At 42.7% G+C, this 14,566-nt stretch overlaps 1 protein-coding gene across 1 annotated transcript; it reads left to right on the top strand.

Annotated features, from left to right (window-relative positions):
* The first annotated feature begins 5,929 nt into the window (after positions 1-5,929).
* Positions 5,930-14,231, top strand: LOC148114211 (uncharacterized). Its single transcript, XM_087893671.1, has 4 exons — positions 5,930-6,137; positions 13,058-13,362; positions 13,467-13,866; positions 13,924-14,231. Exons 1-4 carry the CDS (start codon positions 5,930-5,932, stop codon positions 14,229-14,231), a joined length of 1,221 nt encoding a protein of 406 aa, XP_087749797.1.
* The last annotated feature ends 335 nt before the right edge of the window (positions 14,232-14,566 follow it).

Here is a 14,566-nt window from a genome sequence, read left to right as displayed (position 1 = left end):
ATACCATGAGGAATTAGAAACCAATGCCAACAATACCAGTTCTTAACAACCCAATTGATTAGATATAAAAGAATGTTTAGATGGCTGCAGCAGATGGGATTCTAATCACATGGCAAGACAAAAAGTACGAAGTAGACACAGTAGAGAAAGCAAGAGAATTCAATAACTTACATTTTACACAGGAAGAGGAACAGGAAAGCAAAGAAGAAACAGAGAGTAAAAGCCAGGAAGAAAAGCAAATAGAAGAAATGGAGTAGGAAAGAGAAGTAAGAAAGAGTCAGAAAAAAGAACGAGAGGAAAGAGAAGGCGTGAAAGCAAAAAGGCAGATGGAGACAAGACACACCAAAAAACAATTACATTAGGCAATGGAAGAGGCAATTAAACTTCTCTCGGTAAACATAAATGGATTAATGTACTGAAGAAAAGAATGCAAACATTCACAAAATTACAAAAATCAGAAGCAGATGTGATATGCCTTCAAGAGGTACATATCAAAAGAGGATACCAAAAACTATTAGAAAACCCAAAATTAGGAAAACTATATACATTTTTGATACAAAAAAAAAGAGAGAGAGGAGTAGCGGTCTATGTAAAAGAAAGGATAAAATCAAAACTAATTTATGCAGACGAGGAAAGAAGAACTGTGATGGTCAAATTAGAAATAGAAAGGGAAAAAAATCACCATTAATAGTAATATATGCCCCTAATTAAAATCAACATGAATTTTTTAAAGGAATACATAATAAAATAATAGAATTAGAATATGAAAATATCTGTCTAATTGGAGATTACAACACTATAGTAGATGCCAAAAAAGACTATTTATTTATTTTATTTTATTTTATTAAATTTCTACACCGCCCTTCTCCCGAAGGACTCAGGGCGGTGAACAGCCAAAAGATAAAAGATAAATGATATAAAAGTAGTAAGAAAAATAAAAAAAAGAAAAAAACACTACCAAAAGAATTTTTTAATATGGCCGCAGAAATAAACCCAAGAGATGTTTGGAGGGAGAAGCATGAAGATGAGAATCAATATACATTTTACTCCCATCCACACCAATCCTGGTCTAGAATTGATATGGCCTGGATGACTGCGGATATCAGGACAGGGATAGAAACAATAGAAATAGGAGTAAACGAATGGGCAGATCATAACCCAATATTTATAAATTGGAAGGGGAAAAAAAGATTTAGGAGATGGACAATGAACCAAAATATATGTAAAGAAAAAAGGTTTAAACAAATGCTGGAAAAAGAATTAGAATTGTTTTTAAAGATAAACAAAAGACAGGATACTTCTCTACAAAATATTTGAGATACAACAAAAGCATATATACGCAGATTGATGATTGCATATATAGGGAAGAAAAATAAAGAAAGGAGACAATAGCAAGATAAATTATATGAAGAATTAAAAAACTCAGAATACAAATTACAAAAAGATCCCCAAAACAAAAAAGTAAGAGAGGAATGGAATATAATCAAACATAAAATAAATCTGATAAATCAAAAAGAAATAGCTCAGAAAATAAAGATGGCAAAACAAAACTATTTTGAATTTGCAAACAAAACAGGCAAATGGTTGGCATATAAACTGAAAAAAGAAAAAGATAAAAGAATGATATACCAACTCAGAGACGAAAAAGGGGTAATTCAATATAGAAGAGAAGGTAAAAAAGAAATTATTCAGACATTCTTTTCAAATTTATACAAACAAGAAGAAATAGAGGAGGAAAAAATAAAACAATATATAGAAAGATCAGAAATGGCAATAATCACAGAAGAACAAAGAGAAATATTAAATGGACCGATAACTAAATTTGAATTTGAATCAGGACAAGCTTTACTGGTTTTCCTTGATGCCCAAAAAGCATTCGATAATCTAAATTAGAAATTTTTAATGGGGCAATTAAAATTTATGCAATTCGGAACAAAATTTAAAAATAGTCATAGGGGAAATCTATACAAAACAAACGGCAAGAGTAATTATGAACGATGACACCACAGATCAATTTGGCATAACAAAAGGGGTTAGGCAAAGATGTCCACTCTCTCCACTATTGTATATTTTAATGTTGGAGATCCTTTTAAAAATGGTCAGGGAAGACCAAGAAATTAAAGGGTTAAGGATAAGGAAAAAAGAATATAAGTTCAGTCCTTTGCCGACAATCTCATGTTTATAGTAGAAGAACCACTAGAGTCAGCACAAAAACTGTTTAAGAAATTGGAAGAATTCGGAGAAGTGACAGGACTAAAGATTAATAAAAACAAATCAAAATTAATAACAAAAAAACTCACAAAGGAACAGGAAAAAGAGTTGGAAAACATTATACAAATTCAAACAACTAAGAAAATAAAATATCTAGGGATTTGTTATCAGCAAGAGGTTCATCAATTAAAGAAGACAATTACGATAAATTACTAACACAGATAAAGAAAGATTTAGATAATTGGAGAAATTTACGGATATCATTAATGGGAAGGATCTCCACCATTAAAATGAATATTTTACCAAAACTTTTATTTTTATTTCAGGTCATACCAATAAAATTGGAAAAAAAGTTTTTTGAAACATTGAATAAAATAACATCCAAATTTATATGGCAGGGGAAGCACCCACGAAGTAAACTAAATTATTACAGGACACAAAAGACAGAGGAGGAACAGCACTCCCAGAATGGGAATATATTATCAAGCGGCTGGCTTAACTTGGTTAAAAGAATGGATGGAACTAAAAAATAATAGAATATTAACAATTGAAGGGCATGAAATACAAGTGGGTTGGCACACATTCCTCTGGGATGGAAAATACAAAACACACAGTTATTTCAAAAGACATATAATACAAAAATACCGACCTGACTCTCACCATTAGAAGCAGTAAGACATCCAAATTTATCGGAATTAAATAAAGTAATAAGGTATAAAGAGCTAATAGACAACAAGGAAAATTGAAACCAAAACAAGAATTGGATTCGGACCTAAATAGAGAAATTGATTGGTGAACGTACACACAAATCCAATCTAAATATAAGGAAGACACAAAAACATATGAAACACAAAGAGAGAAACTTGAATTAGACAAAATTATATTTGGATCAGAAGAGAAGCTAATTAGCAAAATTTATAAATTTCTATTACAATATAAAATGAAGGAAGAGATAGTGAAGAATACAATGATTAAATGGACACAAAACCTTAATTATACAATAGATCTGAAGAGATGGGAAACAATGTGGCAAGTAAATGCAAAACTAACATTATCGGCGGCATACAAGGAAAACCAATTGAAGATGTTTTATAGATGGCATTTGCCACCGACAAGACTTGCAAAGATGTACCCGAACAATAGCTCAACATGTTGGAAATGCAAGAAATCCCAAGGAACATATTACCATCTATGGTGGACATGCCCAGCAGCAAAAACATTTTGGGCAAATATTAAGAAGTGGATAGAACAAATTACAGACCAACAAATAGAAAGAAAACCAGAAACATTCCTGTTAGGAATTTTTATAAGACCATATTCCAAGGAAATAAAATACTTGATGCTACACGTCTTAACAGCAGCATGAATAGTATATGCAAAAAATTGGAAACAGGAAAGAACTCCAACTGAGGAAGAATTGATAGATAAGATTTTAGAATGTGCTAAAATGGATAGATTAACTAAAGAAATTAAAGAAAAAGAGGAGATAGATTATTATAGAATATGGAATAAATGGTACAAATGGCTTAAGGTGAGAAATAAAGAATAATAAATATCAGTGGAGAAAATTAGAAGTATAAAATATATACATAACAAATGTATGGAGCGGAATAAAAATGTATTGATACAACAAGAATATAGAAATATATAACATTAAAGATATAATGAAAATATGTATATAATAATTGTAGAGAAATGTATAAAGTTAAGATTGTTAAAGCTAAAAAACATTTTTTAGGGGGGGGAAAGGACAATGGGGGGAAAAAAAGAAAAAAGAAAGAAATGAAGATATTGAGAAGGAAAAATAAAATAACAGAAAGAAGACCATAAAGAAAGAACGTTTAAAAGAGATAAGATATGTATATGTTGTATGTTATGTGAATGTCATATATGTGAATGCCATTCTTGGGGGGAGGAGCGCACAAACCGCATTTCAGCCTAACATCTGCTTTGTCCTGCGTTGAGCCTCCCAGGGACTGATAGGATTGATGGGAGGGAATAGCTGGGGGATGACATCATCATGATTGGCCAGAAATAACAAGTGGATTAACTGTTTAGATGCTGGTTGTGAATACTCAAGAATTAAACATTAGCCAATTTCCGGGTCACATGGGAGAGAGCAGCGTGCATGATTGGGTGAGTGGTGATAACTAATGGATAAATGGTGGAGGGAAGCACAGGGCAGTAGCCCTAACAAGATTTTCATCTGCGATTGTCAGTGAGTGCCAAGAAGTGATTAAACTAAGGTAGCAGCCATCCAGGTTTGTCTCCTTCTATTTCCTTCTGTTTGGAACCTGACAGATATGTTAGGGCTCATTTCTTTTCAATGGCTGAGGGAACAGTGCCAGGGTTAGAGGCAGCTGACCTTGAAGAGTCAGTAGCTCCAACCAAAGCTACTGTGCTCGAGACCTCTTCTCCTACAGAAGAGCCTGTGGCCACGGTCAAAGGACAGGTCAGGTGGGAAGAGCTCACCGGACAGAAGGCTGCAAGTAGCAGTAGAGGCAGAGCAAGGTGATTCCAGGGATTCGTGGCTGGACACCAAGACAGCAGACCGTGGAGGGCAACCACTTCCTGGACCACTACTCGCACCTTCAGAACAACACTTCACTCAATGGTGAGAGAGACGAATCTCCGAGGACAATGACTCCACAGCACTGGGAAACCAGACCATTGAAGTGCTCCAGGAGATGTATGGAGTGGCTGGGTTCCGAGAGCTGACCCAAAGTAATGTGTGGCAGAGGCCAGGAATGGGACTGCCTCCTTCGCCCAGGACCCAAAGAATAAAAGGTCCTCCGCTTTGATCCTGGCTGCCTGGGAGGGGCAGGCCATATGACCTCCCAGGGGCTTTAGGGTTCCCACAAAAACCCATCCCAGAGGACCCTTGGCTGACAGGATGTCAATATGAACTGCAGGTGCTGGGGTACAGGAGTTCATGGACCAACTGGCCAACCTCCCAGCTGACCAACCAACCCAGCAAGGCTCTGTATATAGGCAGGTGGGACCCACCGCCTTTGTGAGTGTCATTTGATGGCAGCCCTGAGAAGGTGCCTTTGTTTCTAGGCCAGGTCCTCAACCACTTTGACCACTACAGCAGACTGTACACCTCCCAGTGGGACACAATTATTGCAGTGACAACAGTCATGGGAGGGGAGACAGCAGACTGGGTGGCGGATCTATATAGAGACCATGTGGCTGAGTTGGGTGATTTATGTCTGTTCCTATCTGGCCTCCGGGAGAGGTTTGAAGATTCTACTGGAGCACAACAGGCCAAGGGAGATCTACTGAAGATAAAACAGAGGGGGAGGCCTCTGGCAGAGTACATCAGGGAATTTAGAAGGCTGGCTGGTAAAGTGCAGGGGTGGCCTGAGAGACTGGTTGTACACCATTTCAAGGTGGGACTAGATAAGACTTTACGTCAGGCTTGTGCATGCAGGGTCCTGGCTCCACAGTTGGCAGCTTGGTTCCAAGAGGCCATTGAACTGGATGTCGAATTTTGAGACAATCGCCAATGGAGAGAGTGGGGTTCCAGGGGCCAACGTTCAATATCCAGGCTACCTAGTCAAACCCCAGTATCACCTTCTCTGGCTCAGGTTCCCCAAACATCAATGGTACAACCAGCGAGACCAGTAATGACATGTTTCTGGTGCGGAAAACTAGGCCACAGAGCTGCGGACTGCCAAGATGGAACCAAGACTAGACCGGGTCCTAGCAGCACGAAATGGGGTTCTGCTGGGAAAATCATCCAAGCCACACCAGAACAGTCCTGGGGAACACATCAGGTACCGAAGACCACAGTAATCCCATTGGAGGAGAGGTCCCCTTCCACCGAGGGCTTGAGACCAGTGATAGTGAGGGTGACATCGATCCAATGGTGTGTATGGCCATAAAACCATTTGTGGTCCCTGTCATCTTAGAGGCTGAGCAACGTAGAAGGTGTGCAGCCCTCATTGACTCAGGTTGCACACGATGTCTAATAAGCATGGGGGTGGCTGCTGTTAGGATATGGTGCATGCCTAACAGGTTGTCCAGGCAATATATAAGCTAACATGATGAATATGTATTTTATGACTTTAAGAAGTACTGCTGAGTCATTGTGTCATGATAAAATGCCTAACTGCCATGTCTCCCTGATCCCCCGGACCCTCAAGGGTTAACTAACCACATATCCCATAATCCTCATAACCACTCCTTACCTCTTAACCCCTCCTCCTGGGTACAAAAGGTCCAACCGCATGGTCCACAGCACATTCCAGATGTATACCTGAAAGAGAAAGGTACAAGGTCAGTGACCTCCAGTACCAACTGATCAACAATAAAACTACTGAAAAGAATTGGGCTATGTCTTTGAGTTATTGGGCTAGATCCAGTTTCTAACAAATTGGTAGCAGAGGTCGGTTGCCCACAACTCCAGACAATGACTGAACCCAACACCTACCCAGAAGAAGCAAACAGAGCACAGACCAGAGCTCTTACCAAGAAGATGGCTGAGAAGCTTCCCACCAAAGCCACAGCCATGGAGGAGACAGAAGCTGGAAGCGAGCAGGACTCCAGCCTGGACTCACAATCAGATGAAGAGGGGCCATCCAAGGAGATCACCGCCCCGGAAGAAGAAACAGCACAAAAAATGAAAAAATTCAAACTCTCCATCCTGAAACTGATGGAGGGAAACAGCGACAAAGAAAACCTCATCGCGGACCTTCAAAGCCTCTTCGAACAACAAGAAGCAGCGATCGAGGCCCCAAAAACAACCGAGAAAGAAAAGCCAGCAAAAAAGGGTAAGCCACCCCAACCCGATGATCCTGAGCCGGCAGAATCCATTTCCGTGCCCACTTCCCGGCGGCCATCTTGGGACGAGCACCAGCCAATGGGAAGCCAGGATTTGAATCCCTTGGCGCGAAAATGCCCGAACCCCGAAACAGACGAGGGGAGCTCAGAAAGCGACTACGAAGAACCCAGCTCTGAGAGCGACCACGAAGAGATCGCAATAACAAAAAGAAAAACGCCTACCGATCTCGAATTGCAAAAGGCAATCGAGACCATCACCGCTGCCCTAGGCTCCGCTTTCGAGCCCCCTGCGGCACTCAAAAAATCAAAGAGAAATCCTGGAGGGCACAAGAAGGCCAGGACAACCAACAAAGACCGGGCAACCGAGTCACAGCCAACTAAAAACACCGCGCACACCAACAACCGGCACAAAAGACCGCCCACCTGCAGGAAAAATCAACCGCAGGATTCGAACTCACCACCCGCTACACCGGCAACGCGAGGCCCGAGGCAGAGAAGAAGAACCGGCTACTCACCAACGCCACGACACCCATCAGGCCAGTCCACACGACCAGGGACCAGCGACCACGAGGGAGGATCAGCCGCCGTCGCCGCCATCGCCGCCGAGCCGCTGGGTGCAGGGAATCCTCGACCTACGACCTCCGCTGCTGCCGCGCCGCCGACCCGCGAAAGTCCTCGACTTACGACCGCGTCGCCCCCTCACCTTCTCCCCTTCTTCGCCGGGGATCCGGCCGTCCAGCAGTGGTGTCCAGCCTCAGGGGGGATCTTCGGACCCACCGGGGGCGGGTCCAGCCTCCCACCGACAGGCCTAGGCCTAGGCCTGGGAGCTCCAGCAACAGGAACCTCACCCGATGGACTCCAGCGCGGAATGAGCTTCGCGCATGCCCAGTACCTGCCTGTAATAAGAGAAGCAAATTGCATAGATCCAAGCAAGTACAGAATGGCCACAGACATCCCAAAGCCTTATTGTGAGTTTAATCACAACTTGGACCATGGACAGCTCCCCCCAGTAAGTAACCTTACTAACATTTCTGGGGCAAATTATGCCAATTTGCCAAAACTGCAGTTAGATGGGGGTAATATTATAGAATGGAGCCAACAATTAAGGGTTGCTCTCATGAGAGAGAATGCACTGTTCCTAGCTAACAAACCTCCCCAAAAGCCCTGGTCATTGGAAATTGACTGCATTCATCACAGGGCATTTTGTATCATGTTAACCTCCATTCCATCTGCTATGTATCCATCTATTGAGGACAATCTAACTGTTTATGATATTATGCAAAAACTATGTAACCTGTTTTATAGTCAAAGCAGAGCCACCACCACTAGACTATCTAGGGAGTTCCACTCTACCAAGCATAAGGCAGGGGTCCCCATGAGTGAGCACATCTTAAAGATGAATGCTGCAAGGGCAGAACTCATGCAGAGGGGGGAAATCATCACTGAAGAGAGCATGATAAGCATAATCATAAACTCTCTTGATAGCAGCTGGGACATCTTCATGACCCAACTAAATAGCCTCAACTTGCAATACCTCACACTAAGCGCACTGACCAGTCAGCTCGTTGCAGAGGACACTCTGAGGAGGGAACGCCAACTAGCCAAAGGGGACCCTAGACCCACAAAAAGGGTGGATTTCCAGGATAGGGCCAGGGATACCTCAGAATGTTATTCTTGTGGATCAAGGAACCACTTAAAGAAGGATTGCCCCAGGAACCATAGGGATAGGGGACAGCACGACAGTAGAGGGGGAAGGTCACCCGAACGCAGGCACCCAAAGGAAAGAGGGCGAGGGTGGTCACCCAACCCCAGGAAACACCATGAGCGCAGAGACCACTCCAGGGACAGTAACTCTGGCTCCATGTATGGGATCAGGCACGATGACCCAAATGACAAACATAAGGCAGAGAGAAACACATGGCTCCTGGATTCAGGGGCCACAAGTCACACTACTTGTAACCCAGAGCTGCTAGATTCACTCACAGAAATAGACTCAGAAGTAAAGGTAGCAAACCAAAGCAAGGTCAAAGTAGTGGGAAAGGGAAACGTACACATCACACAGGTAGGCGACCTAAAAGGAGTACTGTACGTACCAGAAATCCCCCACAACGTGCTAGCCATCACAAAGCTGACACGAGACACAAATATAGAAATAAAATTTAAAGATGGAAAGGCACACTTGATCAAGCAAGGGAAAGAGATAGGAAAGGTAACCATACACGAGGGGCTTCCCTACTTCACACCCAACGCAAGGGAGGAAGAAGGCATTGATGCCAGCACAAACCACGAGGTAGATAAGTATCCAGAAACAGAGGGGGTGCAGCAGGAGGCAGGGTGTAGCCATGAGAAGACAAACAAGTCTGTATCTATCAGCAAACCATTACATGATAACTGCGCCCACCTCCTACACAGGAGACTGGGACACATAAGCTTCCCCATTGTAAAGAAAATGACGGAATGTACCGAAGGTCTCAAAGTAAAGAACTGTGAAAACTACTTAGAGTGTTCAGTTTGTAAGCGTTCCAAGATCAAGGTTAAGGCCATCCCCAGGGGATCCAAACGAACCACGGAATACCCCTTCCAATTGGTGCATATGGACTTGGTAGGGCCAATGAAACCCTCTGTAGGACATAGGAAGCGATTCTTCCTCACGATTGTAGATGACTACACCAGATACGGATATGTCTACTCCCTCAGACACAAAAACGAAGTGTTCCAAAGGTTTAAGGAATTCCACAGAAGAGTAGATATGCAACATAACATGAAAATAAGGCAGATAATGACTGATAGGGGGTCAGAATTCATGGCCAAAGAATTCACAAGGTGGCTGAGGGAGCAGGGCATAGCGCATTACACCTCTTCACCTTTCTCTCCCTTTCAAAATGGAGTCTCAGAGAGAAAGAACGGAGTGTTGCAAACCATGATGAGATGCGCCCTGGAGGATGCTGGGATGGGGCAGCATTTCTGGTCAGAGGCAATACACTACGCTAATTACACCCTGAATAGACTGTGGTCAAGCTCTATCAATAAGACACCATACGAGATGCTATACAACAGAAAGCCCAACATCGCACATTTACACATATTCGGCGCCCCAGCTGATGTCCACATTCCCAGACAGCTAAGAAGAAAAGGGGAAAAATTATCAAAAAGGTTAAGGTTCGTGGGTTACGAACCGGGCACAAAGGGCTACAGATTTGTCGACAACAATAACCGTTTTGTGGTCTCCAGATCAGCCAGTTTCCACGAAAACGCAAACTGGTCGAGGGTACACTCCAACGACATCCCAGCCAATAGAGTCACGTTCGAGCATGGCCAAGAGGAAAGGGAGGTCAGAGAGGTCACAGGGCACAAGGCCAACCATCGCAAGACAAGCGTCAAAGGTTGGAAAGAAGGGCACCCTTCACTGAAGATAGATGACCTGACGGACAAAGAGGCAGACATCATGCAGGAGACCGAGCCAACCCCCAGTAGGCCAATCAGAGAAACCAGAAACAAGCTACCAAAGAAGCTAGAGGACTACGTTATGACCATCCACAACACCCATTTCACGCCCAGCTCATACGAAGACATCCTCGGGCTCCCCCGGGAGGAGAAAGAAAAATGGATGCTTGCCATGGAGAAGGAGATGGAAAGCCTAAAGGACCTTCAGGTATACTCACCTGCCCAAGTTCCAGAGGACAAAAAACCAATAGGAACCAAATGGGTGTTCAGGGTTAAAACATTAGAGGACAACAAGGTCCTATACAAGGCAAGACTAGTCGCGCAGGGTTTCGCCCAAAGATACCCCGAAGACTATACGGACACCTACTCGCCAACCGTCAGGGCAGAGAGCGTCAAGAGCGCCCTGGTGGTGGCCACCATCCTGGGCTTGGAGGTCTTCCAATTCGACGTACAAACAGCATACTTGCACGCCGAGCTGGATAAGGAAATATACGTCAAAGCCCCGCCTGGGTACAACAAAGACAAGAACCAAACCTGGCTGCTGAATAAAAGCCTGTACGGGCTCAAGCAGTCGGGCAAAAGGTGGTACGACTGCTTGGCCAAGGCCCTCAGATCCATGGGCTTCGAGGCCACCTCAGCTGACAAATGCTTCTTTACGAGGAGAGAAAACGACTCATTCGAAGGTGTGCTCGTTTACGTGGACGACATCTTGTACATCAGCAAGCACAAGGACAGGTGTGACAAGTTCGCCACCGACCTAGGTAGCCACTTCTCCTTAAAGTCACTTGGAAAGATTGACAGATACCTAGGGGTCCAAGTGATAAAAACCAACAAGGGCTTCCGACTCTCCCAGAGAGAAAAGATCATCGAGCTGCTGTCCAAATGCAACATGTCCGAAGCAAAACCCAGCGAGACCCCCATGCAACCCGAGTTCCTGAAAACCATGTATGAGGAATCTGAACCCTTCACAGACAACAAACTATATAGATCAACGATAGGGTCACTGCTGTACATATCCAACTGGACCAGGCCCGACATCGCCTTGGCCGTCAACCTGCTGTCCAGACATGTAAGCAAACCTACGGTAACACACTGGAACGCCATCAAAAGACTACTTAGATACTTAAAATTTAGTGCAGATGCCCTACTCTGCCTAGAACCAGAAACATCCAAGGAACCAAAGCTGACCTGCTATGCTGACGCCGACTGGGCTGGGGACATAGAGTGCAGAAAAAGCACCTCAGGCTACGTGCTACTACTCAACAATTGCCCCATCCACTGGTACACTGGAAAGCAAAAACTGGTGGCCACATCAACCACGGAAGCAGAATTTGTTTGCCTATCAAAGGCCGCAAACAATTTAGTATGGTTCGATGACCTGCTCTGCGACATCTGGGCTGAACCCTCATATCCAATAGTTATCCACGAAGACAACAAGGCAGCGATAGAAATCTCTAGGGCCGATGCCATAGGTCAGCGTTCTAGGCACATTGACATTAAATACAAACACGTCAGGCAGTTTTCAGAGATAGGCTTCATTAGGGCAGTGCACTGTGACACAGAGGAGCAAACAGCAGATATTCTCACTAAACCCCTACCACATAAACAACATGCTTACCTCATGTCAAAAATGCGTGTTTGCTTATAATTCATGCCTGTACCAGTGTATTCTCTGTATGTATGCTAACACCGCCTCAGGTACCCAGTTAGGCATTTAGAGGGGGTTTTGTCATGATAAAATGCCTAACTGCCATGTCTCCCTGATCCCCCGGACCCTCAAGGGTTAACTAACCACATATCCCATAATCCTCATAACCACTCCTTACCTCTTAACCCCTCCTCCTGGGTACAAAAGGTCCAACCGCATGGTCCACAGCACATTCCAGATGTATACCTGAAAGAGAAAGGTACAAGGTCAGTGACCTCCAGTACCAACTGATCAACAATAAAACTACTGAAAAGAATTGGGCTATGTCTTTGAGTTATTGGGCTAGATCCAGTTTCTAACACATTGTAATGCTGAGTCATTGTATCCTGATTGGATAAGCTCTGTAGTAACTGTATTTAAGGAGAGCTTGAATGTAGTCAGTGTGGACATGCCACCATCGTGACCTGTTACCAGCGTGAACTTGCTACTATTTATTACCTACTGCTGTTTTGTATTTTCTACTTGATCTTTTACATGGTCTAATGTGATCATGGTTTATTTATTCTGTTTTTAAGAACTGTTTATCTTTATTTGCTTAGAAGCCATTTTCAAATTTTCAGTTCCAAATTAAAACTTTTACAGCAACCACTCCCAGAAATTAACTCAATTTCCAATTAGTTTCAGTCCTCAGTAAATTTAAATTTCTCTACAGTCCAATTTAATTCTTCTTTCTTTTGAGACAAGTTCCTTTTATTGGCAGCAGAAACTGTCAGCGCAGATGAGTACTTTGAAGTTAACTTTCATTACCACACCCAATTAAGGCTTGGCGCCATTTCCTTTCACTTTCTTCCCACAGCAATCAAGAAGGAAGTATTCAATACACAGGAGTTAAAGTTTAATACTTGCAATTGGAGTTCCTCCTTACTGTGAGCTCCCCTATTCCACCACCTAAACTGCAATCTTTGACAGCTCCAGCACAACCACAAGTTTTAACCCTGGAAGCCTTGCAGCAAGCCTTAAAGCTGCAAGCCTTCTGTTTAGAAGAAAAAATTACTTCTGTTCTTGATGAAAAAATAAAAGTGGTGACTGATAAAATGGATGAAGTAACTCTAGAAGTGACAGAAATCAAGGATGAAATTCAAGCTCGAAATAAGGCAATTAGAGAAGACATTATTTTTGCATTTAAAGGTTTGGCAAGTCATATTGAAGGGTTAGATGAAAGACTAGAGGAAGTTAATCAATCAAACGTGAATTTGGAGAATAAAATGGGAGAAGTTCAGACTCGGATAGAAAAAGCGGACTTAGAGGTGATGATGATGTAATATAGATCGATGGAATTTGCTATAAGAGTAAGAGGCCTGAAAGAAAAAACCAAGAGAATTTGAGAGAGATCTTTGCAGAAGTCTTTGCACAGATAACTCAAGAAAGAAAGGAGGATCTGGATTGGCAAACGGATAAAATTTATCGCGTTAATTCATGGGTGGCCAGGCAGAGAAATTTACCAAGAGATATTTTAATCTACTTCACAACAAGAAGGCTAAGAAATATGATATTGCAGGCTTCCTACAAAAATAAACTAACACTAAAAGAAATTCCTCCCAAAATGTTGAGAGCAAGGAAGGACTATGCTTTTGTGGTGGATGAACTCAGAAAACATCAGATACAGTATAGATGGGAGATCCCAACTGGATTGGTGGTGGATTATTCAGGACAGAGATTCCGTCTTAATACATTATGGAAAGCAAGGGATTTCTATTTTAATGTATTGAGGGTTGGAGGTTCCTCTTCTCTAGAAACCAGAAGAAGAAAGGAAATAGAGGAAACAAGAATGGGAGTGAAAGAAATTACCCAGGCTCTGGCAGAGGCTCAAGGAGGGGCTTTAATTGTTGAAGAAGATTTACCACAATTTACGAGCTCTGCCCAAGATATGGAGCTATTTGGCAAAGTAGAGGAGCCGAGGGATCAAAGGCAGACTCGAGCAGCAAAGAAACGCCAAGAGGAATTAAAGGTGCAGCAAGCCCAGATCAAAGCACAAGAAACCACAAAGTCAGAAGCAGTGGGAGGAGCTAGGCCGAAGATCAAAGTGAGAGATGACCTTCAGCTAATGCTTGAGAAGCTTCAAAGTGCCAAATATGGCAAGTAAATTTCTAACTTGGAATGTCAATGGATTAAATTCACCGCAAAAGAGGAGGAAAATATTTCATTATCTGAAGCAGTACAAAAATGACATTATATGCCTACAAGAGACACATATTAGAATGCAAGATCAAAAATATTTAACAAATGCAAGATTGGGGACACATTTTATAGCATCTGCACCGGAGAAGAAAAATGGTATAGTTATATACCTAAAAAAAGGTTTAATTGCTAAATTAATTGAAGCAGACCCACAAGGAAGATATATTGCAATTGAAATCTTAATAGAAGGGAAAAAAACATTATTGATTGGACTATATGCACCAAATCAGCAACAAGAAA

Source organism: Pantherophis guttatus, chromosome 4 (genome assembly GCF_059756535.1).
Source record: "Pantherophis guttatus breed Tessera chromosome 4, ASM5975653v1, whole genome shotgun sequence".
NCBI lineage: Eukaryota > Metazoa > Chordata > Lepidosauria > Squamata > Colubridae > Pantherophis > Pantherophis guttatus.
Note: the sequence above shows the minus strand (reverse complement) of the source record. Positions and strands in the feature narration are given on the sequence as shown.